General features: G+C 46.5%; 1 protein-coding gene across 2 annotated transcripts in view; it reads left to right on the top strand.

Moving 5' to 3' along the window:
• GRID1 (glutamate ionotropic receptor delta type subunit 1) overlaps window positions 1-11497 on the top strand; it is a 697974-nt gene extending 686477 nt beyond the window's left edge. The window contains exon 16 of one of the 2 annotated variants that reach the window (XM_033131343.1): window positions 8415-11497. In XM_033131343.1, coding sequence (XP_032987234.1) covers window positions 8415-8843 — 429 coding nt within the window. In that variant the 3' untranslated portion in view covers window positions 8844-11497. The remainder of the gene's footprint in view (window positions 1-8414) is intronic. The other variant, XM_033131344.1, reaches the window with a different exon arrangement.
• The last annotated feature ends 9597 nt before the right edge of the window (window positions 11498-21094 follow it).

Here is a 21094-nt window from a genome sequence, read left to right as displayed (position 1 = left end):
GCCATGGCCGAGGCACCTTTCATCTGTTTCTCACCGCCCAGGTCTCTATGCAGAAGCATCAGCCGGCAGCCAGGGTGGCGTGGTCCTGGAGCTACTCCTCATGGGACCAGGGAGGACCAGCTCACATTGCATCCAGTCTGTTTTTGTTTGTTTATTTGTTTTGTTTTTACCTAAGCCCAGAGCCTGATTTTTTTCTGTGCAAATTCCCCTTGGATCAGGACAGCAGGAGAGATTCTCCAGGTTGGCAAGCACTGTACTGTCATGGAGACGCTGTCTTGGGATGGTGTGGGCAGAGTGGGGACTCAGGGAACACAGGCTCAGGCTCAGCCCTCCAGAATGTCCTTTGTGAGTCAGGTCCAGGGAGAGGCCATCCTTCTCTTGGGATTGGATGTCCTTGTCTGCTTTCAGTCATGTTCCTTCACATCCTCTAGTTTGATGTTTAGGGATAAGCGCAGCCTGGACAGCCCAGAATGAATTGTTAGTGTGTGTGTGTGTGTGTGTGTGTGTGTGTGTGTGTGTGTGTGTGTGTATGAGAGAGAGAGAGAGACAAAAAAGGCAGAGGTGAAAAGAGAGGGAGACAGAGAAAGACAGAGAAAGAAAAGAGAGGAGACAAAGGGGATGACCCAACTGAGGGGAACAGCTCCCTTCTTCTCAGGAAAGCATTCTATCTTCCATTCTGACTTCTGCATAAGCCCAGGACCTCAGGCACAAGAGGTGAGGATGAAATACATTGGTCCTGCTTACAAAATGTGGAACTTTCTGCCCAGGCCACCAACCTGCTTCTGGATAAGAATGAGAACACATGCAGAGGCAGTTTGGAAAAGCAGTAGCTGCCTTTCCTCCAGCCTCTTTGGGTGTTGCATGGTACAAGAAGGAAATGTTCCATCTTTTTCCTGTCTTTATGGTTTCTGATTTTCAGATGAAGTTTCTCCCTCCTTCTTCTTCTTCCTTTAGTAAGTACACCTGTAGGGACACAGCCGCTGCCCTCAGGGGACTTACCTCCACATAGGCAGACAGGGCTGAGAAGTCGGCCAGGCTGTCACCATCCTGTTGATCAGAGCTGCCCTGAAGTGAGCAGCTGGTCCTATCAAATTCTGAGGGGCACCCCGCCAGCCAAGGCATGGCAGGGTCCTCAGGGGTAGGGGTACCGGTTTGTGACGAGTTTAGGGCTTGGGGTTGTTAGAGCTGAGTGTTGAAGGGTTGGTACATATCCTTGAGTTGGGATGAGATTGGAAGTTGCCTATTAGGTGGGGTGAACAGCATGGGGGTAAACGAAGTTATCACACCTCCCAGAGCCCTGGACGCTAGAGTATTGATGCCAGCAAGGGGATGGGAGTGGATGGTGCTGGAGTGAGAAGCTCTGAAGGACTTCAATGCCAGGGGCTTTGGACCTCATCACATAGGGAGTAGGAACCGGGAAAGGGTTAGAATCAATAGGATTTTAGAAGCATATGTAAAACCTTCAACAAATAATGAGGGTATTTAATCCAGACCAACTTTCTGTTACTCATTGCCTGGGTTTTATGGAGCAGCATTTGCAATTAGGTGCGAATGTCTGGTTCATCTTAGAATGCTTTATTTTGGGGCATTGGCCATACTTATTAAGAGCCAGAGACTTGTCTTTGGGTGGAGTCCTGGTCATGTTTAATGGCTTGTGCTGAGATGTCTTCAGAGTGTAGACCCGTACTTGAGGAAGAGTAGTAATGTGCATTCAACCCCTTGATATTCACCTGGATTTAAGCTCATATGTTCTTCTAAGGAATCAAACGATTATATAGTTACACAGTGCAGGTGAGTACACCAAGCTCGGTGGATGCAGTAAAGAGCCACCCGCTAGATTTATGGGGGAAGAGGAGTCATTGCTCTGAGAATAAGATATTCATGAAATAAAGATGAGAACTGCACAAATGGGAGATGACATGAGGGGTGGGGGATGAATCATCCATCACTGGGCTGGAAGCTTGGCATTCTTGTGGCTTCCTGCCTGGCCTGCCCTCCCTGGCCCCTGATTCTGCAGCAGACAGGAGCTGACAGAGGCCACCCAGGCAGCAGTGGTGGAGGAGCAGCCAGGCCCCACAGTTGTGGCCAAGGGGCGGCCTCTGTCTGCATGCCCCCACCCTGTACTCCTGCTCTCTGTGGAAGGTGTGATCTGAGGGACACTTCCTGTGCCTCGGCACCCTCCCTTGCCTCCACTCTTCTGATGCTTCTTCAACTGCATGTAGAGATTTCTCTCCTGTGCCTTTCCCTCTTCATTTATGCCAACTTCACAGTGTTGCCCTGAGCTTCAAAGAGGGAAGGTGTGCCACGTGCCTTACGCAGCACCTGCCCCATGGGACTTGCTTAGTGAGTGGTGGCCAAGGGGCTACTCCCTTAAAGGACCTTGTGATGAGACTCTCCGTGAGGCTCTTCAGCACCATTTGAGGAAGGCCTCCTTATCCCTGGGGCAGTGGGACTCAGAAGTGATGTGGGCAGAACTGCTCTATGAATGAAGTGTCTGCTACTGGGCCTTCCTTCAGGTGCACACAGCAGCAGGAGTTCCTACCTAGCAGTTTTCACAGGGTTTGGAGAATGAAGATGGTAACTGAGAATTCTCCCCTGGGCTAGGATCCTGGCTCCTTGCTGGGCATTTGCATCTCCTGAACCCCAGTTTTTCTCTTCTGCTGAAAACTGAGTCTGGCCTAATGTCTACACTGCTGGTGTAAGAGTGCTTAGCGTGAGGCTAAGGATAGTAAGTGTATGTCTCAGCCCTTAGCCCAGGATCTTCCAGTAAGAAGGCCTGAGCACTTATCATACATCAGTGTGTATCTCAACACCAGCTCAGACACGACACCCCTCTATAAAACCCCCTGCCCCCCTCCACGGGCCACCTCCCTGTGTACACATTCATGCTGGGGGTGATTCTGCATCGCCACTAATGGTGTACCTGCCTGTCTGTGCTGGCACCTCCACCTCTGCATCCCCATCATTTCACCTAGTACCCGGAACACTGGAACCTCTCGTTAAGGGATGATGAATATAACTGAAGTATTGAGCACCTTCTATGTGCCAGGGACCGAGATAGATGTTTTACCAAGGACATTAGCTCATCTGGTAGTAGGAGCTCAAAAGTGTTTATCGAATGAATGAACCAGTCTGGGCTTCTAGAAAGAAAACGTTATTAATGTTAACTTGTTGTGGAAATCATTGCAGCTGGATCAATGGCTTTCACTTTTTGTTGTGCATCAGAGGTGATTAATCCTGGAGCTTTTTAGAAGTACAGATGCTTGGGCTCCCCAAAGGACTACATGAGGTAGATCTGAACAACTGTAATTTCTAGAAACTCCACATGTGCTTTGATGTCCTGGCAAGGGTGAAAACACTGTTCTATACCACACTTCCAAGTGGAAATTGAGAACACACAGCCCAGGTATGGGAGCTGGGCAGATGTGGGCTCCAATCCCGATGTTCCCCTTACCATGGAGTTGTGTAACCTGGAGCAAGACTCTGCACCCCAAGCCTTGGTGCCCCCGTGGACACCTGTTCCAGTCCCTTACGATAGGACGTGTTCGTTAGCTCCCTCCTCTCATCGCCCTCCCTTACCACTTATGCAGTTGAGCCCATCAGGACTCTTTCTTATCATGCTCTGAAACACTGCCTATCATCTCCTGAGATCACTTTACTGACTTAACTTCCAGCTTCTTTGCTCTTACCCAACCTTTGCTCTCAGACTCCCAGCCCAGCCCTTTGGGCAAGTCTTCAGAGCAACACTTAAGATCACATTGATGGTGTTTCTACCAGCCGTTGGGTCTCATTTACCACTTGGTTGGTCTCAAGGATGTCTCCCACAATGCCAGTCATGTGGCAAGTCCCTCAGTACATTTTGTTTCTGCCCAACTTAAAGTAGGAGCCGTTGGATGCCAAAATCAGTTCTAACGAGTCCCACGTGTGACTGGCTGTTGCATAGATGATAGTTTAGTTAATTACCGTTTTCCAATACACTGTATTATTTCCACATTGGTGAACAGTGGCTTAATTACAGAACTTTATCTCTCTGCAAGACTATGCCTGGGAGAGAGTCCCCAGTAACCTCTGTTGGTGCATCTGTCGTCATTTTTAATATGAGGTGAGAAACGCAGAGCTAGAATTCAGCCGGATTCATGGATAAACTTAGTCAGTAAATTTTATGTCATATTCAGGGATATTTGATTAGGTCAGTTACCTACAGTAAATTAATGAAGGCAGCAGCAAGTTTCCAAGTCTCTTTTCACAGCTGTCATTACCTGGTTGAACACCAAAACCTTGAGATAATGAGGGTATAAACTGATGTAGCTCACATAAAAAAGTCCATTATTTGAATTTGCATAACATAATAGAATGCCCCATTTTGTCTAAAATATAGATAATTATTCAGATCACCCCTGCGTCTTTCCTTGGTTAGGCAGGTTATTTCTGCCTCCTCTTTCCCTAGCCAGGGGGCCACCAAAAATGATTTAGTGTGCGCCAAATCTGTGGCCCCAGGTGATCCAAGAAGATATTGCTCCCAGGATTTCCAAACACAGTGGTTTTCTTCAGTTCCCTGCACTTCAGCTCTGGCCCCTAGACAGTCGTGGAAGCAGGAAGCTGGGAGGACACGTGGGGAGACTCGGAAACATGCTGCATGTGTTTTCCAGAGAGGATACGGTGGTGTTTGCTTTAGTTGCACTCATTTGCTTGACCAGTGAAACAACAAATACAGGAAGCTCACGACCGCACCCCCTTCTTCCAGGGTTTGCTTTGTGTTGGGGCTATCAGCAGGAACAGAAATTGGATAGAATGACGTTCCATTGGTGCAGAGAGGATGAATTTCTTGACTGTCATTCTGGGTGGGAAGGTGCCCCTGGAAAGTTTGTTCAGGTGGTGTGGACATTTTCTCTGCATCCTGACATACACAGGTATAGATTAATGAATAATCTCAAGTAGGGAGCGACAACCACTGCACAGCTTTGCAGTCCTTCTTAGAACTGCTTCGTTTGTCCTGAATTTGAGGCAAGAAAAAATATAGATGGATTGAATAAACCATTGATTCAAGCTCTTTCTTCCAAAACTACTACCTCGAGGGTAATGGGGCTGTTTCCACAACCACACTCTGGGTTGGTCTGTATTCTCGAGGCTTTGATGTTACCTGATCAGCTCTTCACAGCTGTGATTATTCTGCTAGATCGGTGCCGAGCCCTACCACTGTGCAATACTCCTCCCCCGTCCACTCCAAGCCTCCTTCTCCTTGTGCTTCACCGGTGAAGGATTTCATCTCAGAGACCTTTGCTCACATTTTCCTTCAGAGGATTTTGGTTGGTGGGTCTTCCCCCAAAGCTCTCCTTATGTTTGTTTCCCTGGTATTAGGTGGAGAGCTTCTTTCACTTTGTCCCCACTCTCAACTCTCTGCCTCCCTGTGGTCTTATGTAACAGGAAGTTTTCAATTTTCTATCTCTAGACCCCAGCAAAACGCGGAGCATCTCCTGAACCCTGGCCCAGTGCTCATGTGAATACGAAAAAGAGTCAAGCCCTTTGTTCTAAATGCCAATCCAGAGTGAACGCATGCAGGACTAAGACATTTGCCTCCCACTTTAAGTTAGTCCACTCTTAAACTTTATTTCTTTCCATACCCAGTGGAATCCGTAAAGCCCTGAAAGGAAACTAGGAAGGAGGAGAAGGAAAGATTATGCAACTAACCAGTTTTTCCCAGGCCCACTTGGTCATCAGTTTTCCTTCAATGGAAACTAAAGGCTCTGCCAGAAGGGGCACTGAGCTTGCCAACCTTCTTTAAACTTTGCTGGCTGCAAAGAGAAGGAAAAGTTATATTATTAAGCCCCGAGAGTGTCTGAAATGCTCTCTCAGTTTCTCCAGCTCCCAGGCTCTCTAGTACACGTCTTGTACGCCTCTCATACATTTTGAAATGAAAATAGCCCCTAGATACCAATATTTACCGACACAGCTCTGGCAATGACTTTGGCGAATGCAGATGAAGGAGTTGTGTCATGAGCTTATCAGGGATTCGTAGCAGCCATGAGAAAGCTAGAGAAGCAGGCTGGTGATGGGCAGGAGTCAAGGCTTGTCCAGAGGGCTGAGGGCAAGATCCAGGAGGACGGACATGGAGTAGAAAGTTTGTTGAAGCACTACTGTTGTAATAGGTGGAACATCAACCATTTCTGTCTCTTTATCTCTTCGTTCAGGATCCAGATTCAGTTGTAATGTCCTTGCTTGGGTTGTGGTCCTGCCGTTGGCTTACAGGTGGTCAGGGCACTTGCAAGAATCTCATCCAGGAAGGAAAAAGTAATTTCCCCAAAACAAATAAACAATGGTCTTCTGAGATCAGGTAATTGTTCCTGAGTGGCCCTAAAACAGCCAGTACCCAACATAACAGTTAAAAAATGCTATTAAAAATTACTTCACAGGCAAGAATAAAAACAAAACATAAATAAACCATAAAGAAAAGGTTAATAGAGCTGGATCGACCATGCTGGAAGCTAATTAAGGAGACACATTGAATTTGTCTTGTTATATATTTTACAGACTGTTGAATGAATCCGTGAAAGACATTGCATGCATCATATTTACTTGGGTAAAGTAGCAGTCTAGTCATCCCCAGCCACTTTCCTCACTTTCCCCCGTGACATTTGCCACCCAGAGGTGACCTCAGGTCGGAGATGGCCTCCCAGCATCACCCAGCAGAGTTCAGCTGTGTGGAGCTTCAGATCACTGGAATCTTGGCTCTGCCCACAGGTTGTGCCAATAATTTCTGATGTCCTTTACATCAGTGACACCAAGACATGCCCCAGAGTCTCCTCCACCCTCAATTAAGTTGGATTTCTTTTTATCAGGTTTCCTCTGGCCTGGAAAGAATTATCCATTGTCTTATGGGTGTTGTCAGATTTTTTGTGTGGGGAGAGGTTCTGGGAAAAGACAGCAGGTGTCACACTGGAAGCCAGTCAGGAACTCACCAAAGGTGTGGTGAGAGCAGTGGCCCTGCTTTCTCTATCCCAGGGGATGTTGGGAGCAAGAAGTAAACTGCACAAATGGCCTCCTTGCCTGAGAAAGGCTGGGTTGAGCCTTCAAGGGCCTCAGCCACATGTTTGGGCACTCACGTTAGGCAGAAGTCAAAGGAGGCATTTAGAGTTCCCAATTCCTGAGGGAAATCCTCTCCTTCCAGACCTAGGGGAGCTCAAAGTAGCCATGGGAATGGCCCTTAGAGTTGTTTGGTTTCTCCTTTTGAAAGCACGTTCAGGACTTCTCCATTTCTTGGTTTTTCTCAGCACCCTACGAGGAAGCGAGGGCTAGGTCCTTTGCACGGTGTGCATGTCAGACAGCCCGCAGGGCTCTGTGTTGCGGTGGCTTCGACCTGGCGCTTGTGTCTGTGGGAGTTGGACATCAGGGAAGTGTCGGCTTTGGCATGAGCTTGCCTGGCAATAGGACTGCAACTTCTAACACGGCACGGAGGAGCTCTTGTGGCTCCTCTGCTGGGCACCTGGCCTGGGCCCCTCCTCACCGGGGAAACGGGGACGTAGATTACATTGTCCTCTGTTATTAGGGAACTCTAAAGCAGTTTGATGTCCTTGGTTTATTCTGACATTGTCGACAAGTCATTAAGTTATTTGAAAAGAATAACGTTTGTTCTGTTTTCTTTCTTAAGCAAATCACTAAACAAAACAATTTCCTTGATGCCATTCACGATTCGGAGAGATCAGGTGGGAGGGTCACCCATACTGGCAGCCTCAAGGCCCCATGATGCCAGAAAAGTCAGCAGACCCCTGGGAAGTGCCTTTGTTCTCCGTCCCCATCCCTCATCCCCATCTAGGAACCAGGCCCCATGAGCCTTCCAGAGAGAGGCGAGTCCCGTCCCTGAAGGTCTTACTCAGGGAGAACATGGCCTGAGGGTTAGGCAGGACTTCACTTCTCTGCTCCAGGCTTCTAAGCGCCGCCTCTGCCCCTGGCTGGAGTTGGGATTCTGAGGAGCTCCTTGGCCTTTCTGAATCCAAGCTTCCTCTGTGTCGGGTGGGGGTGATTACACCAAGTCTTTTGAGCATTATAAATTCTAAATGGTAAATGCATGGGGCACATTAGGGGATCAAAGGTCATTCCCTTCTACCCCACGGGACAACTTCCTCCTTCTGTCTCTGCCAGTTCTTCGAAGCATCACTGGATGTGAAGGCAATGATTCTAACTGGAGTGCAAAGGGAGGCATATGCTGCCACGGCTGGCTTGCGGGGTCTCTGCTAGCTAGGGGCAGTGTCCTAGGTTACTGGGTTCCCAGAGCTGAGGGCTGGCCGTACAGCTGAGGGGACGTGGGAGCAATGGAGGCAGGCTGAACGCCCTGGGGTCTCCACGCCTCCCACAGTTGTAGAAAGCCAGCCTCGGCTCATGGTAAGGCTGGGCCTGACCTTCCTGTGCTTTGCTTCCAGGACAAAGAAGTGAACTTGGAGCAGGTCCATCGGCGCATGAACAGTCTAATGGATGAAGACATTGCTCACAAGCAGATTTCGCCAGCGTCCATAGAGCTCTCGGCACTGGAGATGGGGGGCCTGGCTCCCGGCCAGGCCTTGGAGCCGACGAGGGAGTACCAGAACACGCAGCTGTCGGTCAGCACCTTCCTGCCGGAGCAAAGCAGCCACGGCACCAGCCGGACACTCTCGGCAGGGCCCAGCAGCAACCTGCCGCTGCCACTGAGCAGTTCAGCCACCATGCCCTCCATGCAGTGCAAACACAGGTCGCCCAACGGGGGGCTGTTCCGCCAGAGCCCCGTGAAGACCCCCATCCCCATGTCCTTCCAGCCCGTGCCTGGAGGCGTCCTTCCAGAGGCCTTGGACACCTCCCACGGCACCTCCATCTGACCACACCGCCTGCCCTCCTGCCCGCCCATCCACCCACCCGACCAGCAGAGCTTTTTAATACAAGGAAACCACACAAACCACACACACACACAAACACACACACACACGCACTCACACAAAGACTTTCACTTTTCTTGTACATACGTGTAAATAATGACAGAATGGAGTGGGGTAAAAGTGTATTTTGAATATTCCCAATTTTCGAAGTCAGTAAAAAAAAAAAAACACACAAAAACTGTATGAATGACTTTGTAAATTTTGTTCTATATGAATAAAAAGGCAAATTACTTGTGATCATTCTGAAGTGCCAAAGAAGCCCCCTGTTCCTGAGCCTTTCTGAGGGCAGGAGGGACAATCAGATAGGGAGCCCCTTCCTGCTGGGGAGAAGGAGGATGAGGAGCAGGTCGCTTTAGAGGAGCCCCAAATGCTGCTTGCTGCCGTGTCCCACGGTTTCCTCCCACTTTCCGCTGCTCCTGGCCCCTTGTTCCTCCTCAGTCCGTTCTGGTAGATGAAGAGTAAGCCTTGAGCCAGCGCTGGCCGGGCCCACTGGGCCACTGTGCTGTCGGGTGATCAACTTCCTGTCAGCCAGGGACCGAGGAGGCTCTGGGCCATGTGGCCATCCCGGGAGTCGCCCCACTGTGTGTCACGGTGCGATGTGGGCCTGAGAGGAGGGCCACACCGAGGTCATTGTCTCTGAGGGCTTTGATGCCGACATGCTCTACTGTTGGCCTTCTTTTTTACTTTATTTTCCTAACTGGAAAAATCAACAAGTGATAGAATATGAGAGAAGGGGGCGATCCCATCATTGCCTTGGAGCGGGCAGGGCAGAGGTGGCTTTGGCCTAGTGAGAAGTCCGTGGTACAGAGCGATGCAAGGTATGGTGTGTGGACCAGGTAAGGTGGTGGGAGGAGAGGCCAGGTAGAGGGAGACTAGTCTCTTGGGTTTGGGACCAGAGGTCCCAGGTGAGAGAGGACAGTGTGGTCACAGATGCAGGGAGTAGAAGCATTGTGGTTTCAGGTAAAAGGATGCTGTTGAAGACGTGGAGGGAGGGCCCAGGTGAGCAGACTACTGCTCTAGGTGATTGGGAGTGCTGGGAATAGATCGACCAGACCATGTGCAGTCAGGTTTGAAGGAGCCTTGGCTCTTGGAGAGGGAATAGCATAACTTTGTGTGACATGAAGACAAGTATCTCCCATCTGCAGGGGAAGTAACCCCCAAATAAAAGGATGTCTCTGGGTCTTAAACCCTGAGGAAAGTCTGCCAGGCAGGGCCAGAACCTAGCACAGTCCTCACTCCCTGCTGTGCCAGCCCTCCTTGAGCTCCAGAAGCCCTCCAGCTGTGATGAGCCCTGAGCAGGGGCCATCGTGGCTGTAAGCATCTTTTCGTCTCAGATTCCTAGGCCTGTCCCTGATTTAGGAACTTGCTGGGAAACTCTGCTCTTTAAGTTTAGACAACCTGATAGCCCTCCTCCCTCATTGCCCTTTCTGGGGCAATTAAACTATAGAACCAGAGAAAGAACCACTAGGAGCAGAGTCATTTGTGAGCTGTAACACTCCAGCTCTTCTCATTCTGAAAACCAAGGTGATTCTGCTCTCTTAACCAGCCAGGAGGGTGGACACGGCCCACAGCTGGCACTGAGAAGGGTGGGATTCCCTCCCCCACCCGTAAGCAGGGAGATGAGAGCCCTGGTCTGTGGTCATGGAGAAAAACAAAGTCCTATTGATTGCCTCTCCTATAGTCTTGTAGAGTTACTCCAGAGATGTGTTTCTGAGGCGATAACTAGCCCAGGATTGATTTCTTTCCTAAAGTCCTGAGCTACGTGATTGAGCAGTAAGGAATGGCTGCATCGCAGTCAGCTGAAAGCACCCTGAGGAGGAGAGTGCTTCTAATTGTGTTATTTATCTCTGGATGCTGAGACGGTTCTGATGACAGTGCTACCAGGTGATCCACTGACGTTTCTCCAATCAGCGCGTGTAGAGCCAGGAGCTGGGTGCACGCTCACGGGGGTGCCTGCCTAGCTGGGCTACAGTTGTTCCCCGGAGGAAGATCAGGCTTCATTTTCTTTCCATCAGCACTTTGGGGGCCCTGCCCTAGATGGTCAATTTTTCATATATATCTCTCTATTTTTTTAATCAAATTGTGGTCTCACTGCCTTATCTCACACCCAAGTCTGTTTTTCTTGCAAGATGACCTGTCTTCTGGGGTATACCGTGGATGTTTTCTTGGACAGCTTTGTTTAGAATGGGTGTCAGGGAGAGGAAAGTGATGGAACCATGTGTGATGAGAAAGAGAGAGAGCGAGAGAGCGAGAGAGCGAGAGAGAGAGAGAGAGAGAGAGAGAGCATATCTTTGAGAGAAAAGTATCCTGCTTATAAAAAACCCTTAACACCTCATGGTGTTATTCTTCACAATGTTCATGTTATTTTTCAAATTCCCTACCCATGGCATGGAGGCATATGATTGGAATTCAAGTAAGTTCTCTAGAAAAACGAAAAAAACAATTCTTCCCAACTCAGATTTCTGTGTCAGCTCAGAATGTATCGTTTTTTTTCATGCTTTGCTCTTTGGATTTATAACTGTTTAGACTATTCCATACATTTTAGGTATATTTTGTGCCTTCAGACACTGCAAATAATAATCAGCATTTGGATTAAAGTTGTTTAATAATGAAACTTGACTTTGCTCCCTACCCTCTTCTTCTCTGGGGTAAAGAAATGCTACCTGGCATGCTGCGACCAGGAGCTGGATTCTGTCCCGTGGTGAGGGCAGTCTCAAGTGCAACTTTGCTGACCAAGTGGGTCTCAGATATGCCTGAGGGTGGAGGCATGCCCTCCTACCCTTGTACATCAAGAGTCCCCCACTTTGACCAGGAGGCTGAGAAGCAATTCTAATTTTGGGTTAACCTAACAGTTTCCTTGAAACTGTGAGTTCTTGGAAAACTCCTAGGCGAGACTTTGGCCGTGCTCCACAGAGAAGTGTTCCCCTGACCTAGTGGATGAACATCCTTTTAAATGGCAGCTGACTTTGTTTCTCTTCTCATCTCTACAGTCACTCAGACCTCAGCTAAGTCTCTTCCCTGCGCTCAGACCTCAGCCTTAAGGGGCTATCGTTGTTCAAGGACCCACAGTGTGGCTCCTCACTATTTGGCTCTCAGAGGGTCTGTGGGTACCATTCTCCAAAGAACTTCCCAGTCATCTCTATAGCTCCAGGATCAACAGCCGGGGCCCCAGACCCCCATGCTCATTTGCTCCCAGCTCCTCCCTTTGTGTCACAAGGTTCCCCTCTGACTTCATGGCCTTCATAAGAGAAACAACCTCCACGGTCAGCCTTGACCCAGATAGGGCTGACCTGAGGAGTGTGATCAAGATCTCAACCTCTAGCAACTGGGAGCAGAATGTCATTCTGCCCCTTGTTCCTCATCCCTGCACCAATGAGAGACTTCTCCAAAGGCCGGGGGTGCAGACACCTGACAGACATCCCCAGATTATCTGAACAGACAGATGGATCTGGACAGGACTCCCAAAAGGCTCCATTTTCTTAAGAAAAAGCAGCCCAGTCCCTACATTCTAAATCCTCCCAAATCTTGCCAAGGTGAAACTAATTCTATACCTAATTTTGTCTTTCAAGCACTGAAAGGAGACCAAGGACACATAAAGGAGAGAAAGACCACTGGACCTAAAGGCTATGGTGGCATGGAGGGAACACTTGTCCCTCTGGGCAGAGCCCTCTCATTTAGCCGTCACAGAGATGGGCAGGTCCCATGGACAGCTTGGGTCTCTGTGTGACCTTATGTTTCCAAGACTAAGGGGTTCCTTACTCATGGGCCTCTGCCTTTCTTTTGAATAAATATTCTTGAGGAATTCATCTTTCACTCCCAAAAGTACATGCTCACGAATCAGCATCTATACCTTAGTAAAAACCTTGTTTTTCGCTTCTTGCTTTGGCAACCCAAGATCTGATAAAAGCTCCAAAATTTTTTGAACCGACCTTTCTTTGCTTTGGACACAATAAAAGAGACCATTTCTGTTCATATTGTAACATTTGTTATATCTAAACCAGTGTTTTATTTCATGCCAGCAGTTGCTTTTAATAAATGAAATTGTGTTTGATTCTTATTATTCTCACCCTTAATACCAGGAAACTCCAGATAGGTAACAATTTTCTATGTCAATAACTTCAATTTTTGTCTCTTCCCTCCTGACTCCCCACCTCAAACCCCGCCCCCCGTATGCAGTTAGAGAGATTAGTTTTGAAAGAAGTATACCTATTTCAGATAAATAAGGTGAGATAATAGGCACCTTCTATAAAGGAGAGAGGACAAATTGTCAGTGACATCAAACCCCCCTTCCATCTTTCATTCTTTCACCTCTGAAGTTGATATTGGGTACTGAGCCCCAGAGAGAGGAGAGGTTCTTTCCACAGCAAGAAAAACTCCTGCTGGAGAAATTTGCAATGGCCAATGGCCAGGATCTAGAAGAAGGGATGAGTAACTAAATATGTTTCAGGAAGGGCTCAGTTACTGGCAGATTCAAGCATACAGTTGCCAGGGGCAACCAGGTATCCCAGATTAGAGGAAAACAAAACATTTGCCAACATGCTGGCATTTACCAACAGACAAAATAAGGATATACAGGCACATGTACACATATACACACACTCGTGCACATTCACTGAGGTCCCTGCACACACACTCATGATTTCAGGCACACACATTTAGAATTTAAAACACACAGCAATGCACTTGAGCGATGCAAGCAGATGAAGGCCTGTTCATCAGAGCTGGAAAACAGGGTCCAGGGGAGGAAAGAGGCCATTTCTGAGCTTCCCCGTCCAGTGCACAGTCTCAATGCAACAATCAGCCAAGTAGTGCTCTGCGGTCAGCTGCCAGAGCGGACACATCTCCTGCAAAGTGGCCGCTTTCTGGCCAGGCAGCCAGGTGTGACTGTCAACTGTCCTCAGAGCAACCAAACCGTTGCTCTGAAATCCTCTTGATTTTCAACCAGAATTCCTGAAATATGCAAAGAAGTCTCAAGCATTCTCCAAGGCATCCTAATTGTTTCCAAAAAGAACACACCTTGTCATGTCCACATCAGTGACCGCTTATTGATCAGGTATAGTGTTCTAGGGACTGCACTATTCCCTTTACATACAAATGCACTCTCGTTCTTAGATCAGCCCTGCAAGGTAGAAATTATTATCCAACATGTACAGACATGGAAAATGAGACTCAAAAAGGCACGGTCCCAAAGCTGGTGAGTGACAGTGCTGGGATTCACGCCTGCTCATCTGTCTGACTTCCTGGCCCGCGTTCCTGTCTGCGCAGTCTGCTCTCCCTCGGCAGGAACACACCTGCTGCCCCGCAGCGCTGGACCCCTGCTGCCTGCTCTGTCCGGAGACGCAGTGGCTCCAGCCCCACCAGGTCCCTCGGCCTCCACATCTGCTGCCTCCTCTCCGGTGGCCTCGGGGCGTGTTGGTGAGTATCTGCTGAAGTGCTTGTGGGTGGCCTGGACTGACGACAGGATCATTCCTAACCGCAGAGTCTGGGCCAGGCACCTGCTGCCCTGAAGCTGCTCTTAGCCAGGCAGGGTGTCAGGGTCAGAAAACAGGCTGCTTCTCTGAGGGGATCTCTTCCCCACAAAGCTCCCCCTTCTGCAGAAAGCAAACTGTGCGTCAGGCCAAGGGGAGCTCCAGGGCCGACTCTTCAGCCTGTTAGGATTCTCCCCCAGAGCAAGAATGCCTTCCTTGAAGTCCCCGGATAGATCTCCGAAGTGTCCAAGAACCTTCTAAAATTGTTCACCATATTGTTAACTTACTGCACGTGTATGCATTTTTTTTTTCCAGGAATGGGGTCCATATCTTCCAATATATTCTTAAAATTCTCTTAGAACACTCTAAGCCATTGCTCTTAAGAGTTGGGAGTCAGGCAAGCCCTGTGTCCCACTCTCCCAGTGTTTAGGTGTAATCCCATTTCGGTACTCATCTGAAGGGGAAATAATTACGGAGAAGTGGTCAGAGGAGGGAGTATGGGGAATGTATGGCAAGTAGGGCTCCTGAGGCTTAACCCACTGGGAAGGCACATGGGAAACTAACTGCTAGATGCAGGGCCGTTGGGTGATGCCCTAATGCCAGTGCGTGCAAAGGTGGTGCAGACAAGGCAAAGGAATGGGTATTGAAACTGGCTGTGTCTGGGCAGGAATCCTATTTCTGGCCATTACATCTGAAGCACTTTGTATTTTACTTCTTTGAGTCTCTCTGGTTCCTTCACATATTGGTCATAATCATACCTATCTCGTTGATTTTTGTGAGAACTCCATAGTAATCATTACGAGAGCTGGAAGTTATGGAGTGTCTGCTATATGCCAAAACTTTCCCTATATTATCTCAGTTGTTCTTGTTGTTACCGTACATGGTAGTTAACGAGGAAAATGAGGTGTAGAGAAATTCGGTGACGTGCTTACGCTGCAGAGAAGGGTACGACGTCCAGGCAGTTGGAATGCAGAGCCCATGCTTCTACCCAGACTCAGTATTACTGCTTCACATCACAAGTGCCAATGCAGGGCCTGAGACAATCTGTATTGGCCTTGTTCCCCTAGGTCTGGCTCCTGGGGTGCCAGTCTCAGGAAGAAGGGGTTGGTGTCCCTTAGACCTCAAACTAGACCGATGCTGAGTGTCAATAGGACAAGTGAACCTGGCTTTTCATTTTGGTTCTGCATTTTCCAGCTGTGTAACCTTGGGTTTGAAGTGCAGAGAATGAATCTATAGAGCTATTGGTGATCCATGATTGCTAGAATGAAGTTTTCTCAGTTCATAAGCTCCCCTCTATTGACACCTGAGTCTCTTGTGGAACCTACACAGATTCCAAAGACTAGGACTGGTCCTGACAAGCAAAAGCCTGCTTGTCTTTGCTTCATGGGGAGCAAATTGCCTTTTTTCTGTGTGAAAGTGAAGCCAAATGTATGGCCTAGTACTCATATAGTAGATGCAAACCGGGGATCAGACAGATCTGGCTTGCAATCTGGCCTTTGCAGCTCACCAGACGTGTATTCTTAGTCTCATTGCTATCGTCTCCGAGCCTCCTTTCCATCCCTTCACCTGGAGAATGGGCGCTGAGTCCTGAGCTGTTGTGAGGATCAAGGATAAGGCAGGTGCTGTGCCTGCGTACTCTCCTGAGTGGCAGTCCTTGGGGTGGTCTGCAGATCTACAGCCTCCCGCTTCTTGGGGCGAACTGCTCAGCCTCTGAGCTCAGCCAGCATCTCAGCTGCAGCAGTCACACCCACAACACTGCCCTCCTGCCTGGGAAGGTGGAGTTTCTTGCCAGGGCAGAAAGAACACAGCATTTACATCTGCACGCCAGCCATGGGATGCTCGTCACATGCCCCATCTCTGTGCCGGGAGCTGACAGTGCCAGCAGCCCTCGTTTCTGTTCCCGAGACCCACTCAGGCAATAATTCTGATTATTCCCAGAAAGCACATGAAAAGCAGCCTGGCTTACCTGGAGAGGCATGATTTGATTGTGAGCTGTTCAGTCAGTGCCCTCTCAGCACCTGACTTCCAGGAGTGCTTATAATGAAATGCAGATGAAAAGAAGTAGGCTCTGGGGAGTAAGCATCTCTGACGCTGGTAGAGGCACTGATGAGTCCACAGGACGTATGAGGGGTGAAGCTCCTAGTCATACATTCCATAAATCTCCAGATCTTCAGTGGTTTCCTGCTTCTTGAAGTAGGAGCCAGCTTTCTCTTGGTTAAACGCACATCACTAGCAGAGATTCTGACATTTGGCTAATATTCGTCATCATCACATGACACATGTGGTCATGTATGATATTCGTCATCATCACATGACACATGTGGTCATGTATGTGTCTTTGTATTTCTTTCTAGAGACTAGACGATTTTGTTGAAGACTATGAAGAAAACCAAACCAGACCCGTAAGGGTTACAGAACAAAATAAATCAATGCATAAGTTTGGAGTACTTAGTGTATATGAGGCATTATAAGTTTTATAAAAGATAGTTACATCTCAGCATCCAAGCTGTTAGGAAATTAATCATTTTGGGTAAGAAAAGAGTCTGGTGTATATTACTTTATGTTCACTAAGTGCCTGTTGTGTGCCAGGTACGGTGGAAAGCATAAAATATTTTTTCATTTGTGCTTCACAGGTCCTATGAGATAGGTATTATTATTATTATTTTACCAATAAGGAAATTGAAGCTAAGAAAGCTATGTCACTTGGACAAAGTCTAATATTAAGTGTCAAAGTGGGGATTTCAAGACCAACTTGGTCTGATTTCAACATATGTGCTCATCCTAATATGCTGCATCGCCTCTCTAGGTTTCTATCATTTTAGGCAAGAATTTTGTTAAAAGATGTTGCATATTCATCCTGCGATTTATTAAGAAAATCTCTTTCTTAATAATTAAAAATTTTAGGTTTTGAACATTAAATTTATATGTAGTAAGTAATACCTTTAGGACTTTTGTGTGTGTGTGTGTGTGTGTGTGTATTGGGTGGGTGGGGAGGGGGTTTCTGATTACTCCTGGAGGGAAAAAAAATATCTCTGGGAATAATCTATTTTAAAATTTAAAATAGCCAGCACTTTATACGTTTGTAGTTATAACTACTTCTTGTATTTTTAATATCTGCCTTCTTCCCACTTCTAGAATTTGCTGTTCTATTTTCCTATAAGCTTTTCCTAAGGAATTTTAAGCATTGTTAAGAAGAGTAAAATAAAGTTGTATTGATAAGGAACATCTCCAAATAAATCATGAATAAGAGCAAGATACTGAACAGTAAGTATAGTGTATTACCATTTGTGTCCCAAAAAATTAGAAAAATCTGGGAAGGGAGTTAATAAATACTTCTATGTGGACTAAGCTATTTCTGGAAATACTTTTAAGAATCTGATAAACAGAAGTTACTTCTGAGGAGGGATAGGAAATTTGTTTACTCTGTATATGCTTTTGTACTCTTTTCTCACTTTTTACAATATTTATGTATAGCAATTAACGAAACAAAAAAAAATTTAAAGTTTTCAGGTTCTAAGCAAAATATGAGGGCAACAACTACCTAAAAAGTTCCAAATCTAAGCTTGGATGCTTTGTTGCATCTCTTTAGGATGTTTCAAAAGCACTATTTTTCCTGCTTCTCGGCTGTGCTCATATTTGTAAGGTGTTAATATTTACTACAAGATGCTTTACTTTCACCTGATTTACAGTGTAGTTGAAGAGATTATAAATAAACAGCCTTGGTTAAATAAAAGTTATAAATAGCTACTCTCTCTTACTAAAGTAGAAGTGCCACAGGTCTGTACTTGTGTTATTAGCTACAATGTTTCCAGGAGCGGAAATAATTTGGTCAAAAGAGGGATATGGGCTGAGTTTCTTGAGGTAAGGACGATATCAAAAGACAAAGAGAACATGCCAAATGGGTAGAGGGGCATGAATAAAAATAAGCGTAAGAAAGCACTATTCCTTAGGTAGCTGAAAGATGTTAGTAAAAGATGAGATTAGAAAGAGAATATACAGGCAAACTGTGGAGGCTTTGAAATTTATTTTAAGTTTCTGAACAGAAAAGTTAAATAATGAAAGTTGCGTTTTGTCTTAGGAACAGTATGCAAGATGCATCAGAAAAATGAGTGATCTGAGGCAGAACTATTCAGTTGGGGGATTTGTATTGTATTTAAACATTCCTCTACAACATAAGCTCCAAGAGCAAGGACGTGTGTTGGTTTTGTGTCTGTCCACACCACAAGCATCGGAACACTTGACACTATAGGAGACACTAATAGAAAATGGACATCCCATCACAAAATGTGAGGACCTAAACTTGATGATACTGAGAAACAAAGAAACAATTTAGAGTTGTTATGTTTTGTTTTTTAAAGAATCTACAAGAATTTAGGCTTAAGTGAATTTTAGCTTTTTTTTCAGGGGGAAAAAAAGAATCAAAAATTAATTTGAAGATTTCCAGTTAGAAAAATGGTGGAGGAAAGATGTCCTAAAACTAACACTTAATTGTATGTGTAGATATAATTTGATATTTTATACATTTATGGTATCTATCTATCTATCTATCTAACAGAATTAAAATATTTCTATCTAAAAATATATTATCTGAAGTTAATAAATGTCTAAGCACTGAAATTATGCTCTAGCCTCGATTCTTTACGTTGTATTTCTGACTTGCATCTCATCTAACAGCGTATAGCTTCACCACTCACCTGGTCATATCATTTCCCTTATACTTACAGAAATGTTATACAGAGGCAATACATTTGACGAGGCAATCATCTGTCCATGTCAGATGGGAGTGGGCATCCCTCCAAATGCCTGGCATACCCAATCAGCAAATACAAGTTATCTCAAACAAACTCTACAATCTGCTATATTTCTGCAACTGAAGAATTTTCTTGCTCAGAACTTGCTTAGAACTCAGATCTCTGAATTGGACCATAAGGACTCGGCTAAAACGGCTGCTTACCATATTTCACATTTTTGTTAGTCAACAGTTAGTGAAGCCTCCCACCTATCAAAGCTTGAAAGAAAATTCATGTCTGTTTCACCTCTATATTCTTACCATGTTTGGCGAGCTGCCTTGTATTCAGGAGTGTTTAGGAAAATTTGTTGAACGTATGAACACATAATGAATAAATGAAGGATTGCAGTAAATTTCAGGATTTCCTATGCCAGGAATTGAAATTCAGGTCATGATTCCATTGATGTTTCCCTCAGCAGCTATGGCAGGCATTTAGAAAACTATAAATGCATACATTTTGAGCGATGAAGAGTAAGCGTGCTGAGATAATTTTACAGGTACTCTGTGCCTGTGTTTTAGCTTCAGCCATTACCCTAGGTCTGAAGCTCGCAGCAGCTACATTGTCTTCTGTCATCAACCTTTGGTCTGGACAAGCCAAGTTATCTCGGGAGCAAGGAAGGTGCTTCTGGCATTCAGGAGAAGATGACAGAGCAGGCTTCTAGAACAGAAAGGATCCTTCCCAGTGAGAGAAAGAGGGCTCATTGAAACAGGAATTTGAGGAGAGAGCTATTCAGAAAGATATCATGGGAAGCCACAAGGACAGTGGAGAGCCTGTGGAGAGAAGCAGCAGCATGCACTTCCCACAGTAGAAGAGAGGCAGTTGAAACAAGCTGTCTCCATCCGTCTCCAGAATGAGCCTTCTGTCTGATGGTGATCCCACAAGGAGAGAGAGAGCTGGGGGACGCTTACCCTGACTTCACTGGTCCCCCTCCCTCTAATCCCAGCCAATCCCAAAAGCAGAGGGCAGGGAGCCCACTGAAAATGTTCACACTGACCAGTTTCCTGGGATACAGAGCAGGGTGGGGAAAGATGGAAAATGGGAGTGGGGATGGGGGAGGGGGGGAATAAAAGAGATGTAATGTAGCTGGGTCCAAAGGGGAAAGAGCGGGGATTCACTTAGATTACACGCCTGTCATGTCCTAGGAGAATTAACTCATTTCTTACCTTGGAAAATTAAGAAATCTCATTTTGACAGTGAAATTATTATTTCACTGAAATAATAATTAAGTGGTTTGTTCAAGGTGGTTCAACTAGTCCGTCAGCCTAAATAAAACCTGTGCTTTTTTCCACCCTGAATTTCCTCGCATGTTTAGAAGATGCAGTTGTGAGACACCTTCAGGCAGAGGGTAACCTCCCCAGAATTGGGATTCAGCCACCAGGCGTTTTGCAAGCTCATCGGTGAAGATAGGCGTTTGTGGAGCAAAACACTTGTCTGCTTTTCACTGTTCAGGCTGAGTGACTGTTTCCTGCAAAACTCTAATGTGGTTGTTGGGAGCCAGTCTTTTGAATGTAGCCCCAAGAATACCAAGGCGGGGAACTACATAGGAGGCAGTGTGTTGGACTCGGAAAGTTGCGCTTTTGAAGTCAGGTTCTGCTGTTTTCTAGCTGTATGACCATACGTCACTTAACCTCTCTGAGCATCAGTTCCCACATCTCTGAAAGGGACACAATGAGGGCAGCAATCCCACCACAAAGGATGAAATTAGGTAATTGGAATGAAGTACCTAGTGCCAGCCTCAGTGGGTGGCACATAGCAAGTGTTCAGTCAATGATGACCATCATTAGTGTAAGAAATATGGTCACAAAGGGCCCAACGGCAAGGCCACAGTTTTAAAATATACTTTTTAAAAAAATTATAAAATACACAGAGAAAGGTAAGCAAATCATAAGTCTACAGCTCGGTTCATTTTAATAAGGTGAGCGCTCTTATGTAGTCA

The sequence above is a fragment of the Rhinolophus ferrumequinum genome, chromosome 16 (genome assembly GCF_004115265.2).
Source record: "Rhinolophus ferrumequinum isolate MPI-CBG mRhiFer1 chromosome 16, mRhiFer1_v1.p, whole genome shotgun sequence".
Taxonomy (NCBI): Eukaryota; Metazoa; Chordata; class Mammalia; order Chiroptera; family Rhinolophidae; genus Rhinolophus; species Rhinolophus ferrumequinum.
This window is presented reverse-complemented; position numbering and strand designations above follow the sequence as displayed.